This window comes from Aplidium turbinatum, chromosome 11 (genome assembly GCF_918807975.1).
Source record: "Aplidium turbinatum chromosome 11, kaAplTurb1.1, whole genome shotgun sequence".
Classification (NCBI taxonomy): Eukaryota; Metazoa; Chordata; class Ascidiacea; order Aplousobranchia; family Polyclinidae; genus Aplidium; species Aplidium turbinatum.
In genome coordinates this window covers 16,993,031-17,006,869 of record NC_137482.1, presented here as the reverse complement: position 1 = coordinate 17,006,869, position 13,839 = coordinate 16,993,031, and the positions used below count along the sequence as shown (strand labels likewise).

The 13,839-nt window shown below is 37.4% G+C and overlaps 1 protein-coding gene across 1 annotated transcript; it reads left to right on the top strand.

Moving 5' to 3' along the window:
- The first annotated feature begins 1,356 nt into the window (after positions 1–1,356).
- Positions 1,357–13,495, top strand: LOC145780263 (uncharacterized). The gene is made up of 3 exons (XM_082591966.1): positions 1,357–2,098; positions 3,532–4,906; positions 13,348–13,495. Exons 1-3 carry the CDS (start codon positions 1,357–1,359, stop codon positions 13,493–13,495), a joined length of 2,265 nt encoding a protein of 754 aa, XP_082448092.1.
- Positions 13,496–13,839: the final 344 nt, after the last annotated feature.

Genomic DNA, 13,839 nt, shown 5'->3' with positions numbered 1-13,839 from the left:
AAACTCTGGCAAGAAGATGCTATGTTTTAATGGAGTGAAACTATGGAATCAAGTACCAAAAGAAATAAAAGAAAAGTCTTGTAATGTTTTTAAATTTAAATATAAATGTTTATGAAAGAATTTGTACAATGATCACTCCTGAAACGTATCATCCGCTTATTTCTCTACTCGTTTTTTTTTTATGTTGCCCTGTGTTATTCCATTGTTATTGTATTATGTAAAGTGCTGGTATTGTGCTATATATTATATATGTGTTAATGTTCTTAATTTTGGATCTTTTGTTTAAATGTTTGGGTGGCAGCTGACTTTGGTGACCTTTTGGTCTTTCGCTGCCATCCTTGTTGTGCGAATTATTTGTATTTATTGTGTTTTTGCTTTTTGTGTCTTTCTTTTTCGCCAACAAAACAAAAAATAAACTGAACTGAACCACGAGATTTCTGTCTCATTGATTCTAGTCACTCTAAAAGTAAGATTTTCCGAAAGTGTTTTGAAAGATTGGTTGATTCAGATTGCGAAATAACTTTTTGCCAATGAAATTCTGCAATGATAATAAAATATAAGCTTTCCCTAACCCTACTTTTTTTGAAAAGCTCTTGTGCACTGCAAAATTAATTTAAAGAAAAAAAAAGTTTGACTTCGACGGGCGTCGAACCCTCGTTCTCACGATCACTAGACAGAGGATTAAACCACTGAACCAACCGTGCCAACGAGAAAATGTTGCATTCACACGATTTTAATACAAACTTTTACCAAAATAGGTAAATAAGACAGAAATCTTGTGGGAAAAAAAATTCGCGACCGGCATCAGTGATTCAAAGCCTCTACAAGTATGCGAAACTGCCATGATTAAGCTCTGCAAGAAGCTTTCCCAGTCCGAGGATAAAGATTCAATCAATCAGTGTTCCCTTGGGATAATTTAATTGCTTGTTCACTTTAGGGGTGTAGGGATTTTCATGAGAGGTAGCACCTCTGTTCCTACCAGTCGCACATCCCTGATGTGGGTAGAGAATTTTGGTCCTCCACTGAAATCCTAAGTCTCACTTATGGCTCCACGTAGTTGGTAATGCACACCAACGGCCACACCCTGGTAACGGTTCGACTGCCGGACTAAACTAAGTGAGGTGCATGTCTAAATGGTTTGTATTTGGCATGTCTATTGGGAAGTCAATCCCATGAAGTGCATGAAGACTGGATCGGCTAGAGAGGCAAATGAACTCATTAATCGGGTCAATGGCTCTAAGAGCGTAACAGCAAAGCGATGTGGCTCGCTAGGGCGTACTCTTGACAAAGTGAGTAACGGCCAGTCACCTCGAAAGAGATTGGAGCCTCATCGAGTATTTTTATCCGTAGTCTACAATGAACGTCAGTAACAATGAAGTGAGATATAAGGATCGATCCGTGACCCCTGCAGAGACATCCTTCAATTGCTACAGGGAAGGAGCATCTCCATCTACCAGTATGGACAACTATGATGATGGCACATGCCCAAAGCCCTATGGACGGCATGAGCCTGACGGAGGCTGTCTGAAAACTAGAGGAAAGATGCTCAAACTAGCAACATGGAATGTACGAACATTGCATGCTATAGGGCGTTATGACAATTTAAAACAGGAGATGAAAGAAATGAGAATTGACATTATGGGAGTTAGTGAAACACGGTGGAAAGATAATGGTAAAATAGCAGATGATGATTTCGTAATGATCTATTCAGGCGGATGTAAACATATGCATGGAGTGGGAATTCTAATGAAGAAAAACGCGGCATCTGCAATGATGGGATATTGGCCAATGTCCAACAGAATTATAATGATGAAGCTACAAGGAACCCCTTTCAACATAAATGTTATACAGGTATATGCACCAACACAAGATCATACAGATGAAGAAATAGAAGAATTCTATGACAAGATAAACAATGTTTTATCATATACCAAAAGGAATGAAATTACGTTCATAATGGGAGACTGGAACGCGAAAGTTGGAAACCAATATGAATTTCCAGTAACAGGACGTTATGGTTTGGGAGAAATGAACCAACGAGGAAGACGACTATTGGAATTTTGCAAACTCAATCAGCTGGTCATAGCCAGAGATGGGCGTGATCTTGATCTTGAAGATCACAAGTGATCTTGAAGATCAAGATCGTGATCTTGATCTTGATCTTCAAGATCACTTTTTTTTTGGTGATCTTGATCTTGATCTAAGATCACTTTTTTTTGTGTGATCTTGATCTTGAAGAACAATAAGATCAAGATCACTTTAAAATTAAAGTTTACTTGCTGGAAAGAGGTATTTTTTTAGAACTCGTACTGTACAAAGTAATTAGTGGCAACTACTAACATTAAGCCACTGTTAATACGATATGTGTCCAACAAAAGACGATTTAAAGTCCATCTAATCTGGTCAGTGTTGCCATTTCAAATAGAAAAAAGTTTTCTGTGTTGGTCATAATAAAGAAGTCAACTTCCGTGTAGCCTACTTTATGTTGACTTATAATAAAAATGATTTAACTTTGTTCACAATTTCCATGTGTAAATTTTAAAGAAATGTTTGCTTTCTTTGGCTCAATTTTAGATGTTTCAAAAGTCTAGAATGGCGGTGTTAAAAAATCTGGACTCTAGCCGACTTTGGTCATGTAAAGTGGTTTATTGCAGAAAATCAACCAGACCAAGACTTGTTTACAATGTTTAGGGTCTGAGTATCGAGCGGTTTGTCTGACCGAAAACCTCTGAACTTTTTTGATTACAGACAACAGTATCAAGGTTGCCAGATGGGTCAATGGTGCAATAAACATTGACATAATACAATGAAAGGTAAAACTACTTAGTAACACGAATAAAACTCCCACATGAACCAGACAAAAATTTGGTAAAAAATGATGCAGTTCAGAGTTTATTTTTATTTATTTATTATAAATAAAAAGCATAACACTAATTTGGCGACTTTTTCAGTACTAGTGTGTGTAACCTCGGCCTTGGGTGTGACGTTGCGATTATACGTAAGCTACGTCAACAATTGATAGGCCTAAATAGCAACAGTCACTAACTTATTACAATTCTTAGACCAGCGATCGAGTAGTTAAAAGTTAGCAATACCAACTATATACCTTTACCCAGGTTGCTTATAGTAATTATTTTATGCAACATCATTGATCAAAAACTTGATTTTTTTTTCAAGTAGTCTACACAAAAAGTGATCTTGAAAGTGATCTTGATCTTCAAGATCACGATCTTGATCTTGATCTTCAAGATCACATAGTTTGGTGATCTTGATCTTGATCTTCAAGATCACCTATTCTTGGTGATCTTGATCTTGATCTTCAAGATCACCAATACTGGTGATCTTGCCCATCTCTGGTCATAGCAAACACTTTATTTCAACAACCACCTAGACGACTATACACATGGCATAGCCCTGGAGATCAATATCGTAACCAAATTGACTTCATTATGATAAATCAAAGATTCAAGAACTCAATAAAACAAGCCAAAACGTATCCTGGAGCTGATATAAACTCTGATCATAATCCAGTTGTTGCAAAGGTGCAAATAAAACTGAAAAAAATGAAACAAAACCCAATTTTGGAACAGTTAGATATGAATCAACTTTCAATTGAAGAAACGAAACGACAGTACAATCTTTTGGTGAACAACAAATTTGCCTTACTGAGCAAGGAATCTGAACCACAAGAAGGTGACACTGAGAACATGATTGAAAACCAATGGCATGAAATACAGAAGAACTTGAATGATGCAAGCAAAAAAGTTTTAAAACAAAAGAAAAAAGCCTCTCAGCAACCATGGATGAATCAAGAGATTCTAGACTTGATGATAGAAAGAAAAAGAAACAAAGACAATAATATCCAGTATTTTAAGCTACATAAAGAAATAAATCATAAGTGCCAAACAGCAAAACAAAAGTGGTGGGATGAACAGTGTGAAACTATAGAACAATTAGAAGCTACGCACAAGTCACGAGATAGGCCTATGCATCAAAAAGTTAAAGAAATGACTGGTAATGGAAAGTCAAAAACAAGACAAAACAATTGCATCAAGGATAAAGACGGACAAATGATTTTCGACCGAGATCTAGTGACGCGAAGATGGGAAGAGTATATTAGCGACCTGTATGGAGATGAGAGAGGAAATATTCCTGCTATTAATAATGAAGAAGGTGAACCAATACTGGAATCTGAATTTGATGAAGCCATAAATGAATTGAAAAGCCATAAAGCTCCTGGTAAAGATCAAATAACAACGGAAATGATAAGAGCTCTGGATTGTGAAGGACTAAAACATATTCATAACTTATGTAATAACATCTACATGAATGGCCACATACCACTAGAAATGAATGAATCCATTCTGGTCAAACTGCCGAAGAAGCCAAAAGCCACACAGTGTACAGAATTTAGAACCCTTAGTCTCATGAGTCATATACTAAAAATTTTGCTGAGAGTTGTACTCAGAAGAAATAGAAAAATTATCGAAAATGAAATTAATGAAACTCAAAGTGGTTTTATGCCTGGAAAGGGAACACGGGAAGGAATTTTCAATATGAGAACTATATGTGAACGTTACAACCAAATCAATAAAGATGTTTATACTTGCTTTATAGACTATGAAAAGGCCTTTGACCGAGTTAAACACGAAAAATTGATGCAATGTTTGGCTGATATAGGTTTAAATGGAAAAGATCTGCGACTGATAGCAAATCTATATTGGACGCAAAAGGCGTTTATTCAGATGGAAGATGGTCTATCTGGTGCAATGAACATAAAACGTGGAGTTCGCCAGGGATGTATACTATCTCCATGTCTATTCAACCTGTATACTGAAATGATTTTCAGACAGATTGATGGAATGGAGGGTATCAGCATAGGAGGTATGAACATATCCAACCTAAGGTATGCAGACGATACTGTTTTATTGGCGGAATCAACAGAAGCTCTCCAAACAATAATAGAAAAAGTGAACAATATTGGAAAGGAATATAACATGAAAATCAACATAAACAAGACGAAAACTATGATTATTACAAGAAAAGAAAATGTACCAAGTTTAAATATTACCATTGGCGGAATGCTGGTCGAACAAGTCAAAAGCTTTACCTATCTGGGACACACAATAACTGAAAATGGCAGATGCGATACAGAAATATTGAGACGAATAGAAATAGCAAGAAGAAACAACTTCGTGAAAATGAAAAAGACATTAACAACACGTAAAATTAACATCAACACTCGAAAACGAATTGCGAAATGCTATATATGGACTACACTACTCTACAATGCAGAAACATGGACACTGTCATCACAAATGGTTAAACGACTTGAGGCATTTGAAATGTGGATTTATAGAAGAATGCTTAAAATTTCATGGAAGGATAAAATCACAAACAAAGATGTACTATCCAGAATACAAACCAACATGGAAGTTCTACAAACAATTAAATCAAGAAAATTGAAATATTTTGGCCACATGATTCGCAATAATTCTATTCAAACACAACAACTAGAAGGAAAAATGAACGGCAAACGAAATAGGGGCAGACCACCAAGAATTTGGACTAATGATATTGAAGACTGGTCAGGACTTAACTACAAAACTGCAAAAGAAAAAGCTCAAAACAGAGAAACTTGGCGTCTCATTGCCTCCAACCCTCGACGAGAGGAAGGAACTTAATGATGATGATGATGTTCACTTTATTTCAAAATCAGTTGAGCGCATCGATGCGAAACATTTTGACTTGATGAAGCGTGGAAAATTTGTTGTTTGATTTTTTTCATATGTTTTTTCCGAATCGGGTTTCGGGTGTTATGGTACGGTACATTCAGGGCTGGATTTCAGCCCTTGAATGTATCCCTCGAACGGTTCGGAGCGCCGCTCCGGAAGCTCGATCAAAAAGTTGACTTGTCCGGAACGGCGTTTCGGAAGCTCAAATATTTTATACTCTTATTATGCTTTGCCCTGTTCAGTAAAAGTATATCTATAATTCTTGATGAGTAGACCACGTTAAATCGCGTATCCGTCCACTCTGATAATATCTTCGTACCAGTCTTACGGAAGCGAACCTGTGAATGTATTTGTAGATCTTGTTGAGCTCGCTAGTCTTACGGCAAATGGCATCTTTGATTCCCTGAAGAGCTGCCTAAAATCATATGGCATGTCTACAATATTTTTATCTTCTTGTTTGATTGGTGTTGTATGTGATGGCGCAACTGTGATGTGAGGTCGCAAAAATGGTGTTGCAAACTTGCTTTATGATGAATTTCCAGACAGTGTGGTGTGGTATTGTGCAAACCATAGATTGGAACTATCAGCTCATGATGTTGTAAAATCAGTAGGCCTAATGTGAATCGATTTCGATCTTTTATGAACAAGCTCTATAGCCTTTACCACGTTTCTCCTAACAATAGCAGGGAATTGGGTGAATGTGCAGCGGTTGTTGAAGTGCAGTTGTTGAAAATCAGAAGGATACTGGCCACACGTTGAGTTACTTGAGTAGCCTCGAGTTTCCCCACAGTTAATGTCGTCTGGAATGATTTTCCAGCACTTGTCAAACGTTTCAAAAAGGGAGCTAGAAGCGACACAAGAGATTCTCGGGAACGTGCGAAATATCAAGGACTCTTGTCGAAAATAACATCCACAGATTTCTTGTTGGACTTGGCTTTGATGTACGAATCCTCGTAAGAGTTTTACGAAGTATACCTCAAACTGCAAAACAGAACATGTACTGTACTAACTTATTTGGGATGCAGATAACAGAATTAATAATCTTGAAAAATTATTTGAAATACGTGGGCTAGGAACGAACCCGGACGAAATTATCACATTGCCAAGGATGCTGAAGAAAACTGAGAGTCCAAAGGTGTGGAATTGCATGTAAACAATTGCAGAAATAGCCCGCTAATCAATTCCCGTATCTTCTATCATCACTTACGAAATTCCATTCAAGATTGCTTGTTAAATTCAACATACTTGTCATTTATTAACAGCTGCAAAATACTCGATTCAACTACTGTACCGTACTTGGCCAGAGGACACAGTGATGACATGATGACACACGGAGAAAACGAAATCATTGAAGTGGCAAAAAGATTGCGCTTAGATGAACGCGAAGCTGTGAGAGGACTTCGTGAATATATAACTACCAAAAGAAATCCCAGAGTTTTCAAAATTTGGTAACATCACTAAAATATCTTCCAGTTTCATCGAGCGAGTGTGAACGCGGATTTTCGCAAATGAACCTCGTACTGACATCTGACTGTGCTTCTGTACACACTATGTAGCTTAACTGTTTCAAGTTTACTTTTTAATTTTTATACAAATGGTCGGTCCTCCACGGAGAAAGTTTTAACCAGCGAAGTGTGTTAGATCGGATGCAACCTAATTCGTACCATGAACAATTCATACCGTCAGTTTGTACTTTGAAAAGATCGAGAAAAAAAAATTAAAAAAAGCCGAAGTTGCTGATCTCAGTTTCCGCAAACATTTTAAAATTTTCCGCAAACAAACAAAAACTCTTAGGATCATTACTAGAAATTTGAAAATGTTTGCGGAAACTCCGATTAACCTTAACCCTTAACCCTTTTAAAATGTTTGCGGAAATTCCGATCAACCCTAACCCTTTTTAAATGTTTTCGGAAACTGCGATCAGCAACTTCGGCTTTTTTAATTTTTTCTTTCGACCTTTTCAAGGTACGAACTGACGGTACGAATTGTTCATGGTACAAATTAGGTTGCACTCTGTTGGATCCTGGTTGCGCTAGGGACGTAACCCGGCAATTGAGACCCGAAGTCGCCAGAGGTTTTATGGTTTTGAATTCGATAAATGTCTTAAAATATTGTAGGCTATAACTTGTATTTTTTTGTGTTATTGTTTCACTAAAATACAAATATTTGCATTGAACAACGTTATATCATCTATAGACCATGATACTTACTTTAGCAACGTTTTACGTACATAAAGTGTGTTGTTTCAAAGTCTTATAAGGGCATATTTCTGAATCTCTTCTACGGCACCTAGCGCATTTGGAAAGTAAAAAACTAACGTTCCGGAAGCTAATCTACTGGAAATCCACCACTGGATAGTGATACATTAAATATATAATAACAAAACACGTAAACTATCCTTATAACAATATAATTAGAATTGTTTAAATTCTATTGCCACTGTTTATTTAGGCCAGTGGTTTTCAACCTTTTTCATTTCGCAACTAATTTTAACAACCCAATGTAACTAACCCTTTCATAAATTTTGATTCAGGCATATGTGTGTATGCGCAATAGCACAAAAAAATACAATTAAAAATAATATAAATTATGATACCACTCTGTTGAAAAAAATACTCATTTATTGAATTCATGCACAAGGCAGCATCAGTGAGATAACTGATGTTGCCTCTTGGCGATTAGCTTGTCTATGCGTGGCGCTGTTGTTGCCAGAGCACACTTAGATGTGGCTCTACTATTACTACTAGTCAGGGTTGAGAAAAACCCGGGTTTTTTTAAAAAAGCCCAACCTGCATGTTTTTTTTTGGGGTTTTATTTAGAAAAGATGCAAAAAAGATAGATTCATGCTTTCATGCTCATGATTCATGCTCATTTCACCTCAAATACTACTTTTTACCAATGAAGTGCCTCTCACTCACAGTACATGCTGGCATAACTCAATAAAATAATGCACTAGGGCTGTTTAATTATGAGGCCTTCTTGCATAAATGAGTTTTAGTGTAGTACAAAGTGGCATTACTTGATTTTTGTGTACAGAAATATCTATTGTGTTTTCAATTTATCCTTGGAAATTTCCTTCACAATCACATCCTTAAGTCCTAATTTGAAGTGTGTTTTAAGTACCTTGTAGTACTGTGGTTTATTTTTTCAATTTTCTGATAAAAATTGGACAAATATGATGCTCTGGGTTTTTTATGGGTTTTTTTTTGGTTTTTTTAAGTGGGTTTTTTTGGGTCGGGTAAAATACCGACAACCCTGCTATTAGTTTATTCCTGGCCTTGTTCTTTATTTCTAGCATTGTTGAGAAGCCAGCCTGGCACAGCAAGGTTGACGGAAAATACAGGAGCAGTTGAATGGCTGCGTTTGGCAAAATTAATAAAAGTACATAAGTTTAGTACGGTATGTATCTAGTAAGATAATAATTAGTCTATTTTTATGCTTAAATCTGGTACTTTTTTATTGTTTGTCCTTGCAACCCCCAGAGAAAAGGCAAACGACCAACTCAGGGGTTCCGACCCTCAGGTTGAAAACCATTGGTTTAGGCCAGAGGTGACGAACCTGCGGCCCGCGGGCCGCATGCGGCCCGTCAAAGAATTTTGTGCGGCCCGCAAAACAATTTGACAATCGCTCATGCATGAAAGCATTAAAGACTAAAGACATCTCAAAGCTGTCAGATGTCACTAAGTATTTAAACGACTTAAATGTACAACTTCAAGGGCCAGATCAACTGTTGCACTCGATGTTTTCCAAGATCACATCTTTCATGTCAATGCTGAGCCTTTGGGGACATCAGTTGAAAGAAACAGTTGCACGCATTTTCCCACATTGAAAAAACACAATCCACAACTTCATGAACTCAATACGCTTTGGAATGTTCAAGTCTTTTGGAAAGTTTTAATGTTAGATTTCAGGATATCAAAAGCAAAGAACTGGAGCTTGATGTCTTTTTTATCCCCTTCAATGTTACACCTGCTTCTGCACCCTATGAGTTCAAACTCGAACTCATAAAACTACAGAGTGATGACACGCTAAAAGCAATGTATGTGAACAAGCCGTTGCTTGAATTTTGTCGTGTGTGTTTATCAAAGAAAGAGTTTCCAAGCTTGAGAGCTCACGTTCTCAAATGGTAATCTGTTTTTGGCAGGACGTACCTATGCGAACAGTTCTTTTCTAAAATGCACCATGGCCACCTCCACAACCTTGAGGTGGCCATGAATGCACTTTACAAAAAGTTGTTACAGGTCGAGGCTGACAGATGAAAATCTTAGTAGCCTATTGATTGATTGATTGATTGATTTTATTTCGTTGTAGGTAAATATAATACAATAAATACAGCAATAAAAAAGGAATTTCCAGCAACGGGAATCTGCGAAGAGACCATGGGTCTTCAAGTCAAGCAGATACCCCAGATTCTAATAGAAGTTCTAAAATTGCGATAAGTATAATTCAATAACGAAAAGTTGAGAGTTGCCACATCGTCTGTTCGACGTAATATTGAATGCTTAGTCAAGCAAAAAACTTTCCAAAAATCCCACTAAGCAAAAAAATTCAATGCTTCAATGTTATTTTTTAATATTTTATGCTTCAATGCTGCATTAGATAGCTTCATCTGTATGATTCGCATGGGCTTTTGTTTGTTGTTTGAAAAAAAAATTTCGTTAATTGATTTGTTGTTTTGGAGCATAGTGGTCGAAACTTTTAGTCAACTCGAGCAAAATGGATAGAGCCAAAAAAAGAAGAAATCATAGGATACTCATATGAAAGCAGACGCTTCGAAAATTAAACTGTCTTCATTATGATCAGTGCAAGTACTTTTGCTCTATTCTTTTTGCTCAAGTTGATTTGTTTTTTTACTGTTGTATGTTTCGATTCTGTGTAAGATAATTTCAACTGTGTGGGTTTTATTACTTTCATCTGCCGTTTGTTACTTTTCATGAATAATATCTTGAGTCGCTTCTAAACGATTTAAAAGTTGTGTGGCCCGATAACTCATGGGTAATTGACAAAGTGGCCCGCGACCGCAAAAAGGTTCATCACCCCTGGTTTAGGCTATAGTGTATATTCTATTGTAGCATGCTACTGTTGCAATTTGCCAAAATCAAAAAAGCAATGCTCCCGCTACTAGTCGATGAATAGTAATGCGCAACTGCTCACCTTATTTTTTTTTGGCCTAACATTAAAACATTTTATTCAAGTGTCTTGTAAAGTCAAAATGAACATTTGTTTATACTATCATATCAGGCCTTAAAACTTGTGTTTTTTTCCGGCAGCCATCGTGGCCTACCGAGAGCTCCTTCTCGGCGGCCAAATCTGCGTGCTTGGAGGCCAAAATAGAAATAACGATAGCACAAGTAAATAGAATTAAACTTGCAACAATGCCAAAATGATCACTTAGCGTTGTTAAAGTCTGGGTGACGTCCTGCTATAAAATCGTTGTACCACGCAATAACTGCTTTATCGGGATTGTAATCCGGTATTGCGGGACCATCCAACGACAGTAAATTGTTTCAGCTGCATACCGCCTTTCATAAAACCTGACCATGTATAGATACCATTATGATGTCACCATTGAGGGTGTGAAGTCACTAACCCATAGCGGGAACATTTTTCAACTATGAAGACACCTTGGATGACAACTAACCTACTTCTCCTGTTCAACAACGATTCAATGTCCGACGACATTAAATCAACAGAAATACGACAATATTGCCAACCGATGTAAATTAGCACTTTGGATTAACACTTTGTTAAAATAAACGTCGGGAATTACAAACAAGACTTATAGCTGGTGATCGCAGCTGGATATTTCCATACAATGGCAAATGTTTCCGCACAATACAACAGTGGTGATTATGACGCGCTGACCCAATTCTGCGTCACTCTTTGATACTAGATATTTTCTACAGTTAATCCATGATCATTCTATTGCGAAATTAAATAATTAGCTAGAAGAATCCGGCAGCCAAATTGGCCGACCGAGGAAGTAGCGCCGGCGGTTATTCAAGCACCACTTGGCGGCGATGGCCGCCGGCTGCTTTAAGGCTTGCATATCAACATCGTTATGGAAAACTTGTTTCAGATGAAATTTTGTTTTTATGCATCTTGAACGCCAATGTTTCCATCAAAAATCACTATAATTTTTTTTACTTTAAGTTGGAAAGTAGTAGATAGCGAAGGAAGACTGAAGTAAATATAGCGCCTATCCGCAGGCCTCGAAATTCACGGCGGACATCTCCGCTGTCACAGCATGCGATGTCAGCGGAAGTACCATCTAGATCGGTCATATTTGTCCGCCGAGAAATGACATAAGAACTGGCGATACAAATCGTCATTGCATAACACAATTGTTGCAAGAATATAATTTCCGCGCATTTAGAAAATGTGAATACTGTATCTCTTAGCTTCCATTGAAGCAGTGAAACTTTTGATTTTTACGTTGTTTCAACAATTGGTGACATTGAATCAGCTTAACAAAGGTGAATTGTTTGCGAAGAATCGGTGGGAGTGTCGGTACTTCTACACTAATCACGCGCAACTTAGTTCAAGTTTTACGTCACAATGTCTGGCTTTGATCTCCGAGTAATAATGATAAGGCAAGGTTGCTTACAAAATTAGATCATGCGAGTAGGCTATTACAGCAAGATGCAGCAAAATTTGTTAACTTGTGGTATTACAGTAAGAAAGAAAAGGCCCAGAGAAATTCATTTTCGATCACATGACACGCAAAAATACACCTAAAGAAAAAAGCTTAGTGAAACTTTGCACAGCAGAAAATAGTAACGTTAGTGTAGAAGTATTCCGACTTGTGCCCAGAGCATTGTGACGCAAGAAGCCACACGACCTCGTTCGGTGGAAGTTAATCACTTATGCGGCGTATTAAGCAGCATCACGGCGCTTTGACTCTTCAAGTGCATGTCGTTGGTATGGTGAAAGTGTTTCAGAGTGACTGAAATTTAAAAAAACCTTCTAAACCGTTCCTATAGTTCTCAAATGGTCAAGAATTATCAAGATAAAGTGATTAAGCATGACGATCGACGCTAAAACTGGTGTGTCCGCCGTGAGACTTAATTTGTCCGCCGAGATAGCTGCTCAGACTGGACACGTTTGTCCGCCGTCAACAAAAACAAATTTCGTGGCCTGTAGTGGGTCTACAAAAAGTATCGTGCCACTGCCCATCCCTATTAGAGTTAACCTGTACCATATTTATTGAAATCTGATGAGTGTGTAGATCAGAGGTGACGAACCTGCAACCCGTCAAAGAATTTTGTGCGGCCCGCAAAACAATTTGACAATCGCTCATGCATTAAAGACAAAAGACATCTCAAAGCTGTTTTATGCCTTCACTGGTACACCTTTCTTTCGCTATTTTCTTGCCTTAAGATGTCATTAACTATTTAAACAACTTAAATGTACAACTTTAAGGGCCAGATCAACTGTTGCACTCGATGTTTTCCAAGGTCAAATTTTTCATGTCAATGCTGAGCCGTTGGGGAAATCAGTTGAAAGATAACAATTGCACGCATTTTCCCATATTGAAAAAACACAATCCAACTTCATGTACGGTACTCAATACGCTTTGGAATGTTTATCTTTTGGAAAGTTTTAATGTTAGATTTCAGGATATCAAAAGCAAAGAGCTGGAGCTTGATGTCATTTCTATCCCCTTCAATATTACTTCTGCTTCTGTACCCTATGAGCTCCAACTTGAACTCATAAAACCACAGAGTGATGACACGCTAAAAGCGATGTACCGCATGTGAACAAGCCGTCGCTTGAATTTTATCGTGTATGTTTATCAAAGGAAGAGTTCCTAAACTTGAGAGCTCACGCTCTCAAATGGTCATCTGTTTTCGGCAGGACGTACCTATGCGAACAGTTCTTTTCTAAAATACACTTTACAAAAAGTTGTTACAGGTCGAGGCTGACAGATGAAAATCTTAGTATGCAGTTAAGAGTTGCCACATCGTCTGTTCGACCTGATATTGAACGCTTAGTCAAGCAAAATACTTTCCAAAAATTCCACTACGCAAAAAAATTCAATGCTTCAATGTTATTTTTTAATATTTTATGCTTCAATGCTGCATTAGATAGCTTCAGCTGTATG